Source organism: Sciurus vulgaris (genome assembly GCF_902686455.1).
Source record: "Sciurus vulgaris genome assembly, chromosome: 6".
Taxonomy (NCBI): Eukaryota; Metazoa; Chordata; class Mammalia; order Rodentia; family Sciuridae; genus Sciurus; species Sciurus vulgaris.
This window is the reverse complement of record NC_136466.1, coordinates 61,375,348-61,393,490: the sequence shown is the minus strand read 5'-3', so window position 1 is coordinate 61,393,490 and position 18,143 is coordinate 61,375,348. Positions and strand designations below refer to the sequence as shown.

Sequence of the window (18,143 nt, the reverse complement as noted above, 5' to 3'; positions counted from 1 at the left end):
AGGTGGGATTTTCCTCTCTTCGGCAACCGGGTGATTGGGCGCCTTCCTGGAGGCTTTGAGAACGGAGTCCCTGCAGCCGGCGAGAGCACCCCGGGGAGAGCTGGGCTGTGGGGAGGACCCAGCTGGAGTGAGTAAGAGGAGCACTCAGAGGTGCCTTTGAGGCTGGGGGTGTGACTCAGGGCATGTGGCATCCTGTTTCTGATCTTAGCTTCCACTTTGGGCATCAATGGAGATGCATACGGGTGACTTCTGTCGGCCTATTAGTGGCCAGGCTGGGTCTCCCCACTCCCATTCCTGTGTCCCCTGTGCCTGCAATCCTTCCCACCCAAGTAGGGGTTTTCTCCATCTGCTGGTCTCAGTGGGGTTGCACTCCTCTGCCCAGGGCTGACTGCAGAGCTGCCTGGGGCTTGGAGAATGTGTCATTTCCTCCTTTCAGTGGGGAGGATGCAAGGCCAGTGCTGGCTAGGTAGCCAGACCATTACTCAGGCCTCTTCATCTTCCTGCCCCCAGCCCAGCCAGAGGTTGTGCAGAGGCCAGCCATTGGTTCCTTCCTGATCCCACCAGGGGAGCTGCTTACCCAAACTGTTTACCCATCCTGCTGCCAAGACTCTAGCGCAGCCACAATGGGCTATCCCGCGCCAGTCTCTGTTCCTACATCTGGCTCCCTGTCTACCCGACTCGATCTGGGCCTGGACATTTCCATTGACGGCAGCTGTGTGAAGAAGCATTTCCTTTCATTCTCCCTGTTAGAACTTCCGCTCTGGCTTCCCTGTACCTACCTCACCCCCTTCCTTCAGATTCTCGGTCCAGGCAGGCTCAGAGGGTGACAGGCAGCTGCCCACAGAGGGTGATAGGGAAAAACTAGAACTTGGGGGTCTCCTGGCTCCCAACCTCATGCTCTTTCCACTCCACTGATTTTTCATACCCTATCAGTCATTTCTACCTTAGTAAAAATGAGTTTTCCAGCTCTCCCACTGGGAGGAAGAAGGGAGAGAATGCCTGAGTTGTTCTAGGCAGCTGAGTTTTCAGGGGAGAGGGCACTGCTGAAGGCACCGATCATGGGATGAGGAAACAGGGCTGTGCAGTCCATCATCCAGGAGCCCTGGAGCCCTTCTTGATGCTCCTCCCTTGAATTGGTCTAGAAGAAAAAGTGGTTAGGAGATGAGACTTAGCAGCCAAGCTTTCTGAGTTTTGAATTCCAGCTCTGCCCCGGACACGTGGGATGAGCCTGGGCAGGTATCTCAACCTTGGTTTCATGTGCAAATGGGGAGAATTAACAGTGCTTATTTCTTGGGGTTTTGAGGCTGAAATAAGATGAGCATCAAGTGCACAGCACTGCACCTGGGCTGTGCTGAGGTCCGGTGACTAGGCAGCTGCTGCAGTCCTCCCAAGGCAGCGCTTGGGGCTACTTACCCCTCCCCCACCTGGGGACTTACCCTCTTGGACAGAGTCTGCTGACCCCAGGTAGCTCTTCCTTGCATCTGCCCTCCACCCCTTCCTCCCTTGAAGGCCAGATCCAATGTCCAGGGTGGGCTAACATCCCAACCTGGCCCTGCAGAGGCCGAGACTGCTGGCGGCGGGGCCCCTATGACCTGCACAGGTGCAGGCCCCAGCCAGGCACATCTCCTGTGGGCCTTGGTCCCCTCTTGTCTCTCTGAAACTAGGGAGCACAGTCTTAGAACAGGTGACTCTTGCTACAGGTGGCAGTTCCCTAGTTCCAGGGAATTTTTTTTTTTTTTATTTATTATGTTTTTAATTTCTAAGATTTTTTTAAACTGGTGCATTTTCATCTTACATAACAGTGGGCTTCATTGCTAGATGTTGGCACATGCACTCAGCATAATGTGGTCAATTGCATTCCCTAGTTCCTCCTTTTCCCCTCCCTAGGCTGGGGAATTTTAGATGGAGCTGCTCCCTAGAGCCCTGGACAGGGACTGAGGGTGACTGTGTTTGGTCAAGCCCTCCCCCTTCTTTCAGCTTTGTTTGTGCAGGGTGGCAAAAATCATCTGGTTTGTTGGCTGGGTCTGGTCCAAACCTCCTGCTGAATTCCTTTTCTGTGCAGTCACTGCAGGCTGGTGTGGGGGTGCGGGAGCTGTCCTCAGGGCAGAGCTCACTCCCCTCTGGCTTTTTCTGCCATTCCTCCTGTCTCAGACCAGTGACTTGGGGTAGTTACAAGCTGAGAGGTGTGGGAAGCGCTCAGCAGCAGCAGTGTGGCTGTGCGTGGAGCCCGACTTAGAGCTGGTCCTGAGTGCATGTCCTCCTTTGTGACTCTTTCCCTCTGAGCCTCCCAGGCCAGTTTATTCCTAAGGGCCTGTCACACTCTGGCATTTGAGGATTTTCTAAATCCATGGCCTTTCAGAGCCATCCTGGGGGATGAGATTGAAGCAAAAAAGTAAGGAGAAAAGCAGAAAGAAGCTGGGGCATTGAAAGGTCTGAAATATTCCCACACTGAAGCACTTTTCATGAGTCTCTCACCCTTGGAGAACCTGCCAGCCAGGAGCTTGGCACTCTCTGTAGCCATATAGAGCAGGGTGTAAACCCAGCTCTGTGATGTTGGGCAGCTCACTTTACCTCTCTGAGCCTTGGTTTTCTTATCAATAAAATCTGCATAGTAACAAGTTTGTACCTTATTGAACTATTGTATTAAATAGTATGTGTAAAGTCCAGGTAGAGATACATGGTACCTGCCCAATAAACCTGAGCTACTGTCGTTGCCATTGGGTCATTAAGAAACATTGGTGGAACTTGGAATGATTATCCTGACCATGTCCTGTGGATTTGAATTTGTGAATCTCTGCAGGATTGTCAGGGTGGAAAGAGAAAGCTTTTTGTATGTGTGTGGTGCTGGGGGCAGAGGCACACCTAGCAGTGGAAGTTAGTGGCAGTTTATTGCTGAGGAGTGGTCACGGGTGGAAGGCACCTCTCTGGGGTGGTGACCTCATGTCAGGGGTGCGGTTTGGGAGATGCAAAATTGTGTGGGGGAACTGGACCCTGTGCTGGTGGCCACTGAGATTCTGTGACTTGGGGTCATACACTCTTCTTCCCCATAACTCTGGGATCCTGTGCTGTGTGACCCTGGGGACCCTGACCTATGGAGTGAATCTCCTTTGCTGGAAGCACATCTCACCTCTTCCAGGGAGTAGAGTAGGAGCACCAATTGCCAACTCTTCCCAGGGTGGCATGAGCCCTCTGCTCCATCCACCTGGGCTTGATGACCGTAAGCCTCTGGCATTCATGACCTCAAGTGGCCTCCCAACACTGCCATCAAGTGCTTTCACCCCACTTCTCAGTTAAGGAGACTGTGGCTCAGATGCAAGAACCTGCTAAGGTCACACGGCTAGCAAATGACTTGGATTCGGGCAGGTGGTCTGGGTTCCAAGCAGAGCAGAAACATACACTGCATAGGCTGAGCAACCTCTCAGGGTACCCTATGTGGCTGGCAGCTTCCACTACAGCTCCCCAGGGGAGCAAACTAGCTAAACCATTTCTTTTTCTTTTTCTTTTTTGTGGTACTGGGGATTGAACCCATGGGCCCTCTTACCAGAATTAAATCCCAGCCCTTGTGGGTTTTTTTTTTTTTTTTTTTTTTTTTTTTTTTTATCTGAGACAGGGTCTTGCTTAGATGTTCAGGTTGGCCTTGGACTTGCCTTCCTTCTGCCTGGATCTCTTGAGTGGCTGAAATTACATGCCACTGCACCTGGCTTTTGCCCTCGATTTTGTGTGTGTGTGTGTGTGTGTGTGTGTGTGTGTGTACCAGGGATGAACTCAGGGGCATTCGACCACTGAGCCACATCCCCAGCCCTGTTTTGCATTTTATCTAGAGACAGGGTCCCACCGAGTTGCTTAGCGCCTTGCCATTGCTGAGGTTGGCTTTGAACTTGTGACCCTCCTGCCTCAGCCTCCCGAGTCACTGAGATTACAGGCATGCGTCACCACGCCTGGTTTAGCCCTTCATTTTTTACTGATGGGGTGACACAAACTTTAGAGGAATCCTCCCAGAGGCCCCACGTGGGGCGGGCTGTGTGCACTCACTGTCTCCAACAGGTGGGAGAAATTCAGGCTCTAGAAGGCAGGGAAGAAGGAGTTGGGGCCACCAGCCTGTGGCTGCTTGACCTGGACTTGGTGAAACCGCCATTCTCCCTCTGTTGGCCTCCCTACTGACTCCAGAGTCAGAAGGCTCTGCCCCGGGCTACTCTGTGGAACCTCAGTTTCGCCATCTATAAAATGGAGTGGCAATGGAGTTGCTCCCGTATAAGGGCCCCTGCAGCCCTGGGAGTCCAGGAATTCTGAGCCTGGCTGGCAGGGTGCCTAGAAAGACTATCCCTGGAGACCCACTAGGCACGTCATGGCCAGCGCTAATGAGGACAAGTGGGAGGGAGGGCAGGGTCACATTCCTCAAGAACTAATTAGCTTCCCACAGTAGCGGGGAGAGGGGTGACAGAGGAAGGAATTTTCTCAGCCATTGACTAAGCTCATGACCCTGGCCACAGGCTGATCCCTCCATCTGTCCATCAGTTCATTTGTTCATATATCCATTTGTTCATTTGTTGTTCAACAAGCACAAATTGAGCACTGACTGTGTACCAACTGGGCACCAGAGAAAGAAGGAGAACTTAATAGGGGCCTGATCCCTGACCTCAGTTCCCAGACTGGACCTGCACCATCACCAAGCTCTCCTCCTCCTGCTTTTCCAAGGAACCTCGTGCATGGGCTGGGGACTGACTCCAGCTTTGCCATCCTTAGCTCTGTGACCTTGGGTCAGTTACTTACAAGTCTCAGTGGAACCTTGTATTTCTCTTCTACAAAACGGGAAGTAACACTCATCTTATGGCATGCATGTGAGGATGAAGATGAAGGATGCAATGTTCAGTGTGATCACTGCTGAATTAGCCCAATTTATTACTTTTCTACTGTTAAAATATGTGAATTTTTTTTGGGGGGGAGGTGTACCAGAGATCAAACTCAGGGGCACTCAACCACTGAGCCACATCCCCAGCCCTATTTTGTATTTTATTTAGAGACAGGGTCTCACTGAGTTGCTTAGCACCTCACTTTTGCTGAGGCTGGCTTTGGAACCATGATCCTCCTGCCTCAGCCTCCCAAGTTGCTGGGATTACAGGTTTGCGACCCCATGAAATATGTGAATTTTAAAATTATCTTTTAAGTAAAAACAGGAAGTAACACTGGAAGAGCACAGAAGAAACAGACGACTGTGGTTGTGTGATTGTGACGTGGAATAATCAGGGGCAGAGGGATGCTTTTTCACTGTATGTCGTTTTTATGTCCTTATTTTTATAAGTGAAATGTGAATGTATCATCTATTCTAAAAAGAAATGTTAGTGGCAACTCTATAAGAGCAAAGAAAATTACTATGAGCTTGAAAGTGTAAAGGAACATAAGAAAGGGACAGAGTCGGGCATGATGGCACACACCCATAATCCCAGTGACTGGGCAGGGGAGGCTGAGGTGGGAGGATTGCAAGTTCAAGGCCAGCCTGGGCAACTTAGGGAGACCCTTTCTCAAAATAAAAAATAAAAAGGGCTAGGGGTATAGCTCAGTGGTAGATCATCCCCATGTTCAATCTCTAGTACTGGAAAAAGAGAGAGAGAGAGAGAGAGAGAAAGGCACATAGAAAATGTCCCAGGGCTCATTTGCCCAGTCAGCAATCTTAATTTAGTGCCCACTTTAGACCAGGTGCCATGCAGGGGCTAGGGTTAGAGAGAGAAACTAGTTGGGCAAGGCCATCATCTCTTTACAGCTGTGCTCTAGGTGAGGAGACAGGTAATAATTGAGGAAGTGCATAGAAGACCGTTTCAAATTGTGGAGAATTCTATGAAGAGCAAAGAGATGGGATAGGAGACTGGAAGACCTCTCCAGAAAGGTGACATCCAAGCTGAGACCTGAGCAGCAAGAAGGAACCAACATGGAGAGTCATATGGGGAAAGAGTATATTGCAAGCAGAGGGAACAGTGTGTACAAAGGCCCTGGGGAAGGACCACCCATGTCATTTTCAAGGAACAGAAAGAAAGTGGCAGAGTATAGGGAGGACAAGGGTGGTGGAGAAGGAGTCAGGGCCTAATGGGTCCTTGACTTCTAGGACAAGGTGTTCAGACTCAGTTTAGTGACGTGTTGTATCAACATACTTTGGGGGCAATTCAAATGAAGGGCCAGTTAATACTGAAAAGGAAATCATGGCAGGTTTCACGGAGGTGGTAGTGTGTGAGTTGGGTCATGTATCTTGAGTTGGGTCATGAGCTGGTTCTAGGAAACTGTGAGTAAAGATGAAATTCCAGAGGAAGTGGTTGTGTGTAGGAGGGGCGTGGATGACCACCTGTCTGCACACCCCTGTGGCACTGCATTCCCATTTCCTAACCTGGCCTCTATCCCTCCCTGCAGCATTGGGTCGGAGCACTAGCCTCACTGAGAAGGATCTGAAAGAGGCCAAGGCGCGGAGCCAGCAGATTGCAGCCCAGCTGACCACCCCTCCTAGCTCCAATTCCCGCGGCGTCCAGCTCTTCAACAGGCGCCGGCAGAGAGTGAACGAGTTCACTTTGGAGAGCCACGGCCAGAGGATACAGGAGCCTGGCCAGGAGTCCCCAAGAGTGCCCTGTGCAAGCCCCGCAGGCCATGCCCCAGGACTCAGCTTGAGTTCCACCTTGCTGCCCAAGCCAGGCTCTTCCAGGCACCCCGACCCCGAGACCCGCCACAGAAGGGTCTCTACCCAAAGTATGGAGGGGTACTCGGAAGAGACCAGCTTGCTGCGGCACCTGGAGAAGGTGGCCAGTGAGGAGGAAGAGGTCCCACTGGTGGTTTATTTAAAGGAGAACGCAGCTCTGCTGACAGCCAATGGGCTCCACCTGTCCCAAAACCGAGAGGCCCAGGAGTCCCCGCCCACCCCTCCTCCAGCGGAGGTCCACAGCCCAGCAGCAGATGTCAACCAAAACCTTTCCTCATCCAGTACTGGGCTCACCACGCCAGCTCCTAACAGCAACCGCAACCTGCCAGCCACTGATGTCAATCAGAACCCCCCAGCAGCTGTCACCCCCCAGAGCCTGCCGCATTCTAGCACCCAACAGAATTCTTCTGAGGCACAGTGCCCACAGAACGGCACAAGGCCAGATTCCAAACCCAGCACCCTGTGTGCTGATGGGCAGCCCCAGGCGCCAGTGGAGGAGGTGAGATCCAGCATGCTCCTGATTGACAAGGTCTCAACTCCACCTTCTGCCACCAGCACCTGCTCCAGAGAAGCTACCCCCATCCAGGGTTCCGGACCCCTGGTCCCAGATTTCATGTCCAGCTCCCTGCTCATCGATGTGCAGCCCAGCACCCTAGTAATGTCAACAGAACAAGAGATGTCCGGGCTGGCAGCAGCCACCACACCCACCAAGGTGTACAGTGAGGTCCACCTCACGCTGGCCAAGCCCCAGTCCGTGGTGAACAGGACGGCCAGACCTTTTGGGATCCAGGCACCTGGGGGCACTAGCCAAATAGAGCGGAGTCCCATGATGGAGAGACGACACTTTGGGGAGAAGGCCTCTGCTCCCCAGCACCCCACCATGGTAGACAGGAGTCCCCGGCCACAGAGACATGTAATATCCCACAGCCCCATGGTGGAAAGGAGGCTGGTGGGGCAGCGAAGCCCTGCCTTGGAGAGATGCCCCTTGGGGAACTTCACCCCACCCCCCACCTATGCAGAGACCTTGTCTGCGGCTCCCCCGGCGTCCCGGGTTAGGTCTCCCCCCTCTTATTCTGCCCTGTATCCTAGCTCCGACCCCAAGCCTTCCCATCTGAAGGGCCAGGCAGTTCCTGCCAGCAAGACGGGCATTTTGGAGGAGTCGATGATCCGCAGAGGCAGTCGAAAATCCATGTTCACCTTTGTGGAGAAGCCGAAGGTCACCCCCAATCCAGACCTGTTGGATCTGGTACAGACGGCCGATGAGAAGCGGAGGCAGAGGGACCAGGGGGACACCTGCACTGAGGAGGAGCCCTTTGCACTGGGGGCCGAGGCTTCCAACTTCCAGCAGGAGCCAGCCCCTAGGGACAGGGCCAGCCCTGCTGCAGCTGAGGAGGCTGTCCCCGAGTGGGCCTCCTGCCTCAAGTCACCCCGCATCCAGGCCAAGCCGAAGCCCAAACCCAACCAGAACCTCTCAGAAGCCTCTGGGAAGGGGGCTGAGCTCTACGCCCGCCGCCAGTCACGGATGGAGAAGTACGTCATCGAATCTTCAGGCCACACTGAAATGGCCCGTTGCCCTTCACCCACCATGTCCCTGCCTTCATCCTGGAAATACTCCACTAATGCCCCTGGGGGCTTCCGAGTGGCATCCTTAAGCCCAGCGCGGACCCCGCCTGCCTCCCTCTACCATGGCTACCTGCCTGAGAATGGGGTCCTGCGCCCAGAGCCCACCAAGCAGCCCCCCTACCAGATGCGGCCCTCTCTCTTTGTCCTCTCGCCCATCAAGGAACCTGCCAAGGCCACCCCTCGATCTGCCTCCTCAAGAGCTGCATCCTCAAGAGCCGTCTCACCAAGAGCCGCCTCCCCCGCCAAGCCCAGCTCCCTGGACCTAGTGCCCAGCCTGCCCAAGGCGGGCCTCCCACCATCTCCAGCACTGCCTCGGGCTTCCCGCTCCTCCCCAGGCCTCTACACCTCACCTGGCCAGGATGGCCTCCAGCCCACTGCCGTGAGCCCCACCTACAGCAGTGATATCTCCCCCGTGTCTCCCTCCCGGGCATGGTCTCCCCGCGCCAAGCAGGCCCCTAGGCCCTCCTTCTCTACCCGGAACGCAGGGATCGAGGCTCAGGTGTGGAAGCCTTCCTTCTGCTTCAAGTAACGGGTCCCACGAGGGTCCCACTGCCTGTCCAGCCCCTTCTCCAGGGGCTGGGTAGAGAGCAAAGATGTCAGGAAGCGGCCCAGGGCCTAGTGAGGAGGATGGGAGTCCATGGTTCAAGGTCTGCACCATTGCCAGCTAGCTATGTGACCTTGGGCGAGCTGCCTCCCCTCTCTGAGCTACAGTAGCTTCTTCTCCACTACAAGGGGTCTTGGACTCCACGTCAGGGTGGGAAGGAGGGTCATGGAGAGAGCTCCCCTCTGGCAGGCCATGATAAGGCCAAGCGGATTCTCCCAGCCTTGGTGAGCTGCAGGGCTGTCAGTCTGAAGTCAGCGACTTGCTGGGGAATGGCCTGGAACGGGATGCTAAGGGGACTTCTGGAGCAGACAGAGCCTGCCAGTGCCTGAGGGATCTGCCAGCCAGTCTGCCTCCTCAGTGGGCCGGAGGTCTTCCCTTGTGGCCCACACTCCTGGCATCTTCCTTCCTGTTACTGGATTCTCACCTCTGCAGGCCTGTCTCTTCCCTCTTTGCCTCTGGACGGTTTCCTCTCCACTGCTTCAGAGAACTTGCCTGGCCTCCACCCTTTCTTCTCTCCTGGGGCTTCCTGCTGGACGTGGACTTAGCCCACCACTGCTGTCTGCTGCTGTTCTTCCTGCTCTACCCAGCTGCCTCTGCACCTTCTCCAAGACCTGGCTCCACTTGAGGGAGACTCCTGGTCCAGGCCTCAATCCTCCTGCACCTGGCTTATCCTTCTGTTTTGGGGTCGGGGACATCCCAGGGGATCCCTTAGAGAAAGATGTACAAATGTGTGTGTACCACTAGGAGGTGGTTCCTTAGTAAGGTATCAGTGGGCTGTCTGGGCTTCATCTCAGTGCGACAGCACAGGCCCCAGGGAAAGAAGCAGGGGAGGAGCTCCCCTCTGTGCCTCCCACTTGCTGTGTGTGACTTTGACCAAGTCGCTTTCCCTCTTTGAGCCTGTTTTCTCATCTATACAACAAGGGCCCTTTTAGCCATGATAAGCTGTGAGGATTGAGAGGATAGGCTGGTGCTTTGGAAGGAAGGGCTTGTAAGTGTCAAGATAGTCCTCAGGAAGAAAGGAAAAGGAAACAGGACAGATGGAGTTAGATGTCTGTGAGGACGGTCTAGTGAGGTATGGTTAGCATGAGCTGCTGCAGAAGGCCAAAGGCGCAGAAGCCTGGTCTGGGATGGCTCAGGTCAGGATTGCCTAGAGACCCTAGAAATGATGCTGGCTGGGATAGGCACACAGCAGCTCAGAGGGAAGGGACAGAAAAGACCCTAATGTTTTGAGGGAAGCCTGGGACTTAGACCTGGATTCTAGTGAACTGACTTCATGTGTCTCTATGGGTCAATTTTCCCATTCACACAGTGAGGGTGTTGAGTCAGGTAGCCTGACGTCCCCAACCCCGTCCCCAGCCCCTTTGATGTGATACAGCCCCCAAAACTAAGCTTTGTGGGGGCTAAGAGAAGACAGATACCAGCAGCAGGATTCAGATGGAAGTTGCCCAAGACTGGGGGCTGAGGACCACCCACTTCCTTTTTCCCAGTCCTATTTCTGGGCTCCCAGAGGGGCGAGGGGTGGTGGAGGCGGTGCCCATGCTGGGCTGAGCCTGCAGTTTTCGTGAGCTCTGGGCTCGTCTCCATGGGAACAGGGGTGCCTTCTCAGTGAGCTCATTCTGCACAGAACCACAGACAGAGCGGGCATGCTTGGGGAGCCGTAAGGGAGCTCAGTTCCTTCACACCATGCCCCTCCCAGAACAGGGTGAAGCCCCTCCCGGGGCCCTCGCTCCCTGCGACCCCTGGTGGGGTGGGGTGGGGCAGCAGTGGAAGAGCCACCTTCCATCCTACTGCTCCCATGGCTGGGCTGAGCTCTTCCCTCAACTTTGTTTTCTCTCCTGTTCTCAATACACTCTGCCTCAAATCCGTCTTGCTTCTTTCTTTCTTCTGTGCTACTGCTGCCATGGGTCATGGCTCCCTCACTCCTGTTCCTGGCCTGGGCAGTGCAGTGGAGGGGTCAGCCACCGTGTGAGAGCGAGGTGTGTATCCCCGTGTGTTTGGATCTGCTGGGCTGCCTGGGAAGTGGAGGCTGCCCTCTCTCTTCCCCAGGTTAACCCGCAGGCACCCTGAACCCTGATCTGTTTTCTCCTTCCCTCAGTCTGGCCAAACCACTGTGGGGCAGGGTGAGTGGGGAACACATGCTGCCCCTCATGGCCCAGATTTATTTATTTGTTTGTTTATTTATTTATTTATTTATTTGCAGTGCTGGGGCTTGAACCCAGGGCCTTGGGCACACTAGGCAAGTGCTCTACCACTGACTCACATCCCCAGCCCTTGTTTGGGTTCCTGAGAAATGAAATTGAAAAGCCTTCGACTAGAGCATTTGCTCTTCAGTTCCTACAGGTCCCCTCCCCATTCCTGTTAGCTAAATTTGGCCATTTCCCACATTCATCACCACTACCTCCTGGTTCACGAAAGCATCAGGTTTCCGCCTCTGCTGGAGAGGAAAGAACTGCTAGATGTATACCTAGTTTCAGTGTGACCTTGCACAACCCTTCCCATCTCTGGCCTCAGTTTCTCCTTCTGGGCAAAGATAGGACTGTATAAGGTGACTTGGAAGCTCTGTTTGGGAGTCAATGACTGACAGCCCCACCTTCACCCCACACACGTGTTCTGCTGTGGGGCTGGGGCTGGGTTGACTGGGTGCTACTTTCTGAATTTTCCATCTACTACATGTCCAAGGAGTTCAGCATATATGATGCATTTTTACTTTGGTAGATAGTGAACCATTCCGATTTTCTGCAGCCTTTTTGTATTGTGAACCCCCTCTGCCTGCCCTCTCATGCAGAGTCAGTCCTGGGACATGGAGTTAGCATGAGGTCAGGCCTGGCCCTCCTCCAGAGGTTGAGGAGCTGGTCACCACTACCCCCAGCATCCCACCCTGGCTTGAGCTGTTCCCCTCAGGGTCCTGGTTAATTCCATTACTCCCTCTGCTTGTTGGACCCAGAAATCCCCCAGTGGCCATGAAAAACAGAGGCAACTCTTTAGACAGTTTAGTCTTTTGCAGCTCCCCCTGGCCCAACCTCCTCTTCTGAGAACTCTGGTTCTTCTGCCTTGATGGTTTGGGTCACGAGCTCTTGTCCCCACCTTCCTGCTCAGGAGGACATGATAATTGGGTATAGGACATGCCTAAGTGCCAAGACTCTGGTTTAAGCCTCTCCTCCTTCCTATGTGGCCAGGACCTCCCTGTAAGCTCCTTTCCCTGTGGTGTGGGCTCTGCTTCCACAGGCAGCTGGACTGCACACTTCCAGGGATGTCAGACAGAGCTGATCTCAGTCTCCAACTCAAACACAGACACAACTCTGATTCTGAAAAAGGGTTCTCATGCTGAGCCTTAACTTCCCTACTCATGGCTGTAAGCTTGGATGTCCTCAGGAGGTCTCTAAAGGCCACTGCAGCATTACCACTCCATGAAAAACTTCCTCTTCAGGCTGTTGCATGACATTCCTCTTTTAGGTTAAAGGGCCCTGATTCTGAGTCTGGGTTGATCTAGCACTTGCTGCCTTCTCTTTAGAGAACAGTATAATCTGCCTATTGCTTCCTTTTTCTGGGAGGAACTAGGTTCTCAGCTGGTTGAAAGGATGACTGGCTTGGCTTTGGCTGATTGCTGATTGAAGGAAAGAATGGATCTTGTGGATGGGTCTAGATTGGGTAGGAGGCAAAAAATGAATGGACTGGCTAGCTAGGGACTCGGATGAATGGCTGATGGTGAACTCAGATTGGATTTCAAGCCATAGTATACTGGTTATTGTTGGAATCTGATTGGAGCAACAGGATCAACAGTTGGGTGGCTTGAGGAATCCATGCTAGCATGGATTCCTCAAGCCCTCCACTTCCAATCCTGTTAAAACTGATGACACGTGACAGCCTTTGAGCAGCACAGTCACACATACATTTGGGGGGAGGGATGGCAGAATACCCTGGGCTGCTGTCTACACCCCTGAGTTTCATTTACCTTATTAGGAAATTGGGTGTGACTATGGCAGCTACCTCACCACTTTGCTGTGAGGAATCAATGAGAGGTAAAGGATGAGAATGAACCTTGCAGACAGGAAGTCCTTGAATGTAGGAAACACGTATGGCAGAGTGCGTGGCAGAGTTGTGCTTCAGAACCTCAAAGCTGTTTACCATCTGGAGTCACACTCCTCCCCTCGTGCCAGCTGAAAGTCCAACAACGGGAGTGTGCTGCCTAGGGAAGAACAACTCACCTTTCGTGTTTCCATCTGTCAGTAGGAACTTCCTCCCTGCTCAGGAATCAAGGAAGAACAAGGAGGTGATCACAGCAACATAGCAAGTGGTTTGGGCTGAGGGAGTCTTTCACTAAGCCCAACCTTAATAATAGTAACTAATAGTTTTAAATTTTTGACTTTGTGTGTGTGTGTGTGTGTGTGTGTGTTACCAGGAATTGAACCCAGGGCCTACTACACACTAGCCAAGTGCTGTATCACTGATCTCAGTCCTTAAATTTAACTTTTTTTAAATTTATTTTTTTATTTTTTACAGACTGCATTTTGATTCACTGTACACAAAGGGGGTACATCATTTCATTTCTATGGTCGTACAAGATGTAGATTCATACCATTCGTGTACATAGGGTTATGTCTGTCTCATTCCACCATTTCTAATACCCCCCTCATTTCCCTCTACGTAATCTAAAGTTCCTCCATTCCTCTCTCACCCCCACCACCCTACTCCCATTATATATCATCATCCACTTATCAGGGGAAACATTGGCTTATTTCACTTAGCATGATATTCTCCAATTCCATCCATTTATCTGCAAATGCCATAATACTATTCTTCTTTATTGCTGAATAATATTCTGTTGTGTATATATACCACAGTTTCTTTATCCATTCATCTGTTGAAGGGAACTGGTGGAGTTGCAAATTGGTGCAGCCACTCTGGAAAGCAGTGTGGAGATTCCTCAGAAAACTTGGGATGGACCCATCTTTTGACTCAGTTATCCCACTCCTCGGTTTACACCCAAAGCACTTAAAATTAGCATACTACAGTAACGCAGCCACATCAATATTTACAGCAGCTCAATTCACAATGGATAGGTTGTGGAACCAACCTAGATGCCCTTCAACAGATGAATGATCAAATTTAACTTTTTGAAAAAAAAAAAAGTTCAAATAATCTAAACTTCTATAAGAATACCTTAAAAAACCTCATACCCCTGCCCCCGTGGCTGTATGCCCTGACCCTGTTGGCCCTATTTGCTAACAGGTATCCACTTTACAGAGGAGGAAACTAAAACCCAGACGGGGCAAGCAGCTTGCCCAGTTCATCCAGTAAATTAAGGATTATGTCTCCAAAGCTAGCATTCTTTACCCCTTAGTCATCTGCGGTGAAAAGCAGAGGCTGACTCCTGATAGCGTGGGCTTTTATAAGCCTTCTGGGCTGGGAGTTGGGTCACCTGGGTTTTATGGCAGGCTCTACCTGACTTTGGTCAGTGCAGTCCTATCCTTAGAGAAATTACAAATCAGACTTAGTCCTTTCCAAAACCCTGGTCTAGGGAACTCTCGCACTAAAAACCTGCCCCCACCCTCTCTGCTCTCTCCCCAGGACCGCCAGGAGAGCCTGCCTACCTCCCCGCCCTGGACGCCCAGCGCGTCCCGGCCCCCTAGCAGCCTGGACGGCTGGGTGAGCCCAGGGCCGTGGGAACCGGGCCGCGGGAGCAGCATGGGAAGCCCCCCGCCGCTGCCGCCGCCGCCCATGTCTCCCTCGTGGAGCGAGCGTTCAGTATCTCCGCTGCGAACCGAGACCGAGGTGCGTCCGCCCAGCCGCCAACTGCAAGCGCTCCTGGCGCGAAACATTATCAACGCGGCCCGGCGCAAGAGCGCCTCCCCGCGGTCAGCGGGCGCCGAGAGCCTTCGGCCCTTTTCGCCTCCCGGGGTACCGCCGCCGCCGCCACCGCGCATGCGCTCGCCGCAGCCCGCCCGCTCCAGCCCAGGGTTGGCTAGGGCAGCTGCGTTCACGCCCATCCCGCCCAGCCCCTTGCTGGTCGGACCCTCGTCCTGCACTAGTCCCCGGAGCCCACTGCCTGCGCCGCCCAGGCCCTTTCCCTACCGCAGGTCGCCCACGGACTCAGACGTGTCCCTTGATTCCGAGGACTCTGGGGTTAAATCGCCTGGCATCCTCGGCTACAACATCTGTCCCCGCGGATGGAACGGTAGCCTGAGGCTCAAACGCGGCAGCCTCCCCACGGAGGCCTCCTGCACTACCTAAAGCCCCAGCCCCGGAGGGCCGAGCCGGAAGAAAAGTTATTAGGCCTGGGGGACCCCGGCCTGGCGACCCCCAAGGGATCTGGCCTCATTGGATAGTCTCAGAGATGAGTGGTCAGGAAGGAGCGCTCTGGGTTTAGGAACCGAGTAAGGATCCAAGCTTGGGTCTTAGCTCATGCTCTATTAATCAGTGCTGTGACCCTGGACTAGACCCTTCCTCCGTCTTGTCCTCAGCTTTTCTCATCTGTTTAATACAGCTTTGGACAAAGGAGTCGCCAAAATCTAAAATTCCCCTTCCATCAACACACATAAACACTAGTGCCTTGGAGGATGCAGTTGTGCATAGGACCCTTGAACTTGCTGCATTCCAGGGTTCCATACCCCCTCCTGGCTCTTTGCTCTCTGGAGTCTGGCAAATAAGGGGTATATTCATAAGAACCTAGGCCATGTCCCAAGTCCAGGCCCTGACTTGACCACCCAGCTCCCTGGCACCAAGTCCCAAGCAGGAGCAGCTGTTTTCCATCCCTTCTGGGACAAGCTCTATTTTTACCCAGTGACCTTTAGAGAGATCTCCCAAGGCAGCTCAAGGTGCCTTGCTCATCCCTCCGGAGAGAAGGGGCAGAAAGATTCTCCCTGGACCTTGTCATGCTCCTTTCTCCATCCCAGGTCAGACTGTTCAGGGCATCCCTTCTGTAGTCAGGGCAATAATTTTCCACAGTCCTGTCTTGGGCCTCCAACCTGCCTATCTTCTGGGTCTGTTCATGGCAGGTTCTGGGCTCAAAGCTCAGCTAAAGAGAGAAGAAGAAATACAGAATTACCCTGTGGCCTTACCTGATTACCCTCAGTTTGGAGTTGCACGTTTGGAAAGAGAGAGGCAAAGAGTTCCTTGTTATAGAAAGTATGCAAACCATGCAGGGTGCACAAAGGAGAATCTAGCAGGGGATAGATTGGCTCAGACCACCTCCAAGAGCTCCTCCAGTCCTCAGATGCATTGCATGGTATTAGGAAGTAGGAAGGGTCATGGTGACAGATTGGCTGAGCTTGAATTCAGGGGCAGACAACCTTAGGTAGGTAAGTGAAGGGTTAGGCCAGAGTTTCTGGCCACCTAGGAAGCGCCTCCCTCTTCAGTTTTAGGCCCCATCCCCAGTGTCCATATCATAACCAGAAGAGTGGGCACTGTCCCACCTACCTCTTTATCACATTGCAGTCTGGCCTAGCTCATGCCTCGTCCCAGTGACCTTGGGGACCCTAGCTACAGGCCCTAGCCCATCCCTTAAATCTTAGTAGTTCTGATTCCAATCCCTGGGAGGGAACCAGAGAGGAATGTGGCTGTTCTGTGGTTTCCAGAGCAGGATGGTGGTATCCTCTAGAAGTTCAGATTATCAGTTTCAGAATACTTTGCCAGGATGCAGCAGAGTGGTGACTGAAACTGGCTAAGGATCAAGTATCTGTAGGTGAAAGAATATTAGGATGTGGTGAGGAACAGTATAATTTTGGGTTAGGGATAGACTTGCCCACCCAGCAGAGTAACTTTAGCCCTAGAACCTTCTGTGTAAGGCTAGGGAAAACAAGGGTAATGATGAAAGAGAGTCGGGGTTGGAGTGGGGCACTTTGGAATAAAGGAGTGATCCCAGAGGGTTCCTAGGGCCTGAAGTCATGGACTCTGTTGGTAGGAAGATGAGATGGGACTCCTCCTCATTTAATAAGTGACCACATTTACCAAAGCCCCTACCTGGTGCAGGGACCCTTGTAGCATAGGAAACCAGGGCTAAGAGTACCGCCCAGAGAAAAGATACCGAGGCCTCTGGCTGATGCAGTGGCAAAGAAGATCCATTTCTACCTGCATTTCTCCACAGAGCCAACAGGAGGCAGCCTTGGGAAGCTGCAGTTCTTTCTCTGACTGTTCTCTCCTTGTGACTCCCCACCCTCTCCTCTAACCCTCTAGAGATTGCTTGTGTCCTGCCTCTAACCTCCTGTAGAATTCAGCTAAATAAATGCTTCCTGCATTCTTTTGCCTCCTGTGTCATTTTTGGCTTATCTAAAACCCTTCCCTTCTCCCTAGGCATGAATAGTCCATGGGACACTGAGTGGGTGGGAATATCTGAGTACGTGGGCTGAGAGCTTGGGAATATGAGTAGAGACGGGGAAGAATAGGAAAACTTGGAACCATAGAAGAAGTCCCTGGATTGAAATCCTAGTTGACTAGTTAAGTGGCTCTGGATGAGCCCACTCCTGCAGGTCTCAACTTCCCCATCTCTATAATGGGAGAGTTAGACTAGGTCTCAGGGTCATATTGCCCAGGCCCTGACTAGATGGCACTGTCGCCGGAGTGGGCAGATCCTGGCTGGGTCAAGGCCTAGTGCTCTGGGGCTGCTTCCTTATGGCAGGTCAGAGGTCCAGGACAAGAATAGAAGCCATTATAAGAAGTCACATCTGAGTCTGGACACTAGTGAGGCCAGGACCCAGACTATCCAGAGTACTCTTCTGTATCTTTTGCCCGAAGAAGAGGATTGTGGCCAGCTCCCAGGTGAGGGCACGCCTGCCTGGGGACATCCCTTGCCTTTCCTCTTTAGAAGCTCAGGCCCAGCAGACACTGAGCAGAGAAGCCCGAGGGGCAGGATCACAGCAGAATCCAGTAAACTTCTGTCCCTTCCAGGTATCAGAAATGTGCCCTGGACCAACCTCGCTGGCACACAAGCATGCCCACACTTTGACGGGAGTAGTTTGTGTGCATCTGACCCAGTCATCACGTCAGCTGGAACAGCTCCTGGGTGCAGTACCCTACTGCTTACTGTTGATTTCACCCTGGTACCTGACACCTCAAACCGAGCTCATCCCAAACCGAGCTCTCTCTGCCCCTGCCCCACCTTGCTTCTCCTGGTTATGCACCTTGGTTCCCAAGTCAGACACAAGAGTCATGGGCAGCTCCCATTTCTTGCCTCTCACTTCCAATTGCTCAACAAGACCTGCAGGTTCTCCAAGTACCCTCAACGCCCCTCCTCTTCTTGTCTCC

General features: G+C 52.9%; 1 protein-coding gene across 3 annotated transcripts in view; it reads left to right on the top strand.

Moving 5' to 3' along the window:
• The window catches only part of SYNPO (synaptopodin), a 56,134-nt gene extending 38,995 nt beyond the window's left edge, over window positions 1-17,139 (top strand). For 2 of the 3 annotated variants that reach the window (XM_079145971.1, XM_079145972.1), the window contains 2 exons: window positions 6,397-8,798; window positions 14,472-17,139. In XM_079145971.1, coding sequence (XP_079002097.1) covers window positions 6,397-8,798; window positions 14,472-15,134 — 3,065 coding nt within the window. In that variant the 3' untranslated portion in view covers window positions 15,135-17,139. Of the gene's footprint in view, window position 1; window positions 128-6,396; window positions 8,799-14,471 lie in introns of those variants that run through there. The other variant, XM_079145973.1, reaches the window with a different exon arrangement.
• Window positions 17,140-18,143: the final 1,004 nt, after the last annotated feature.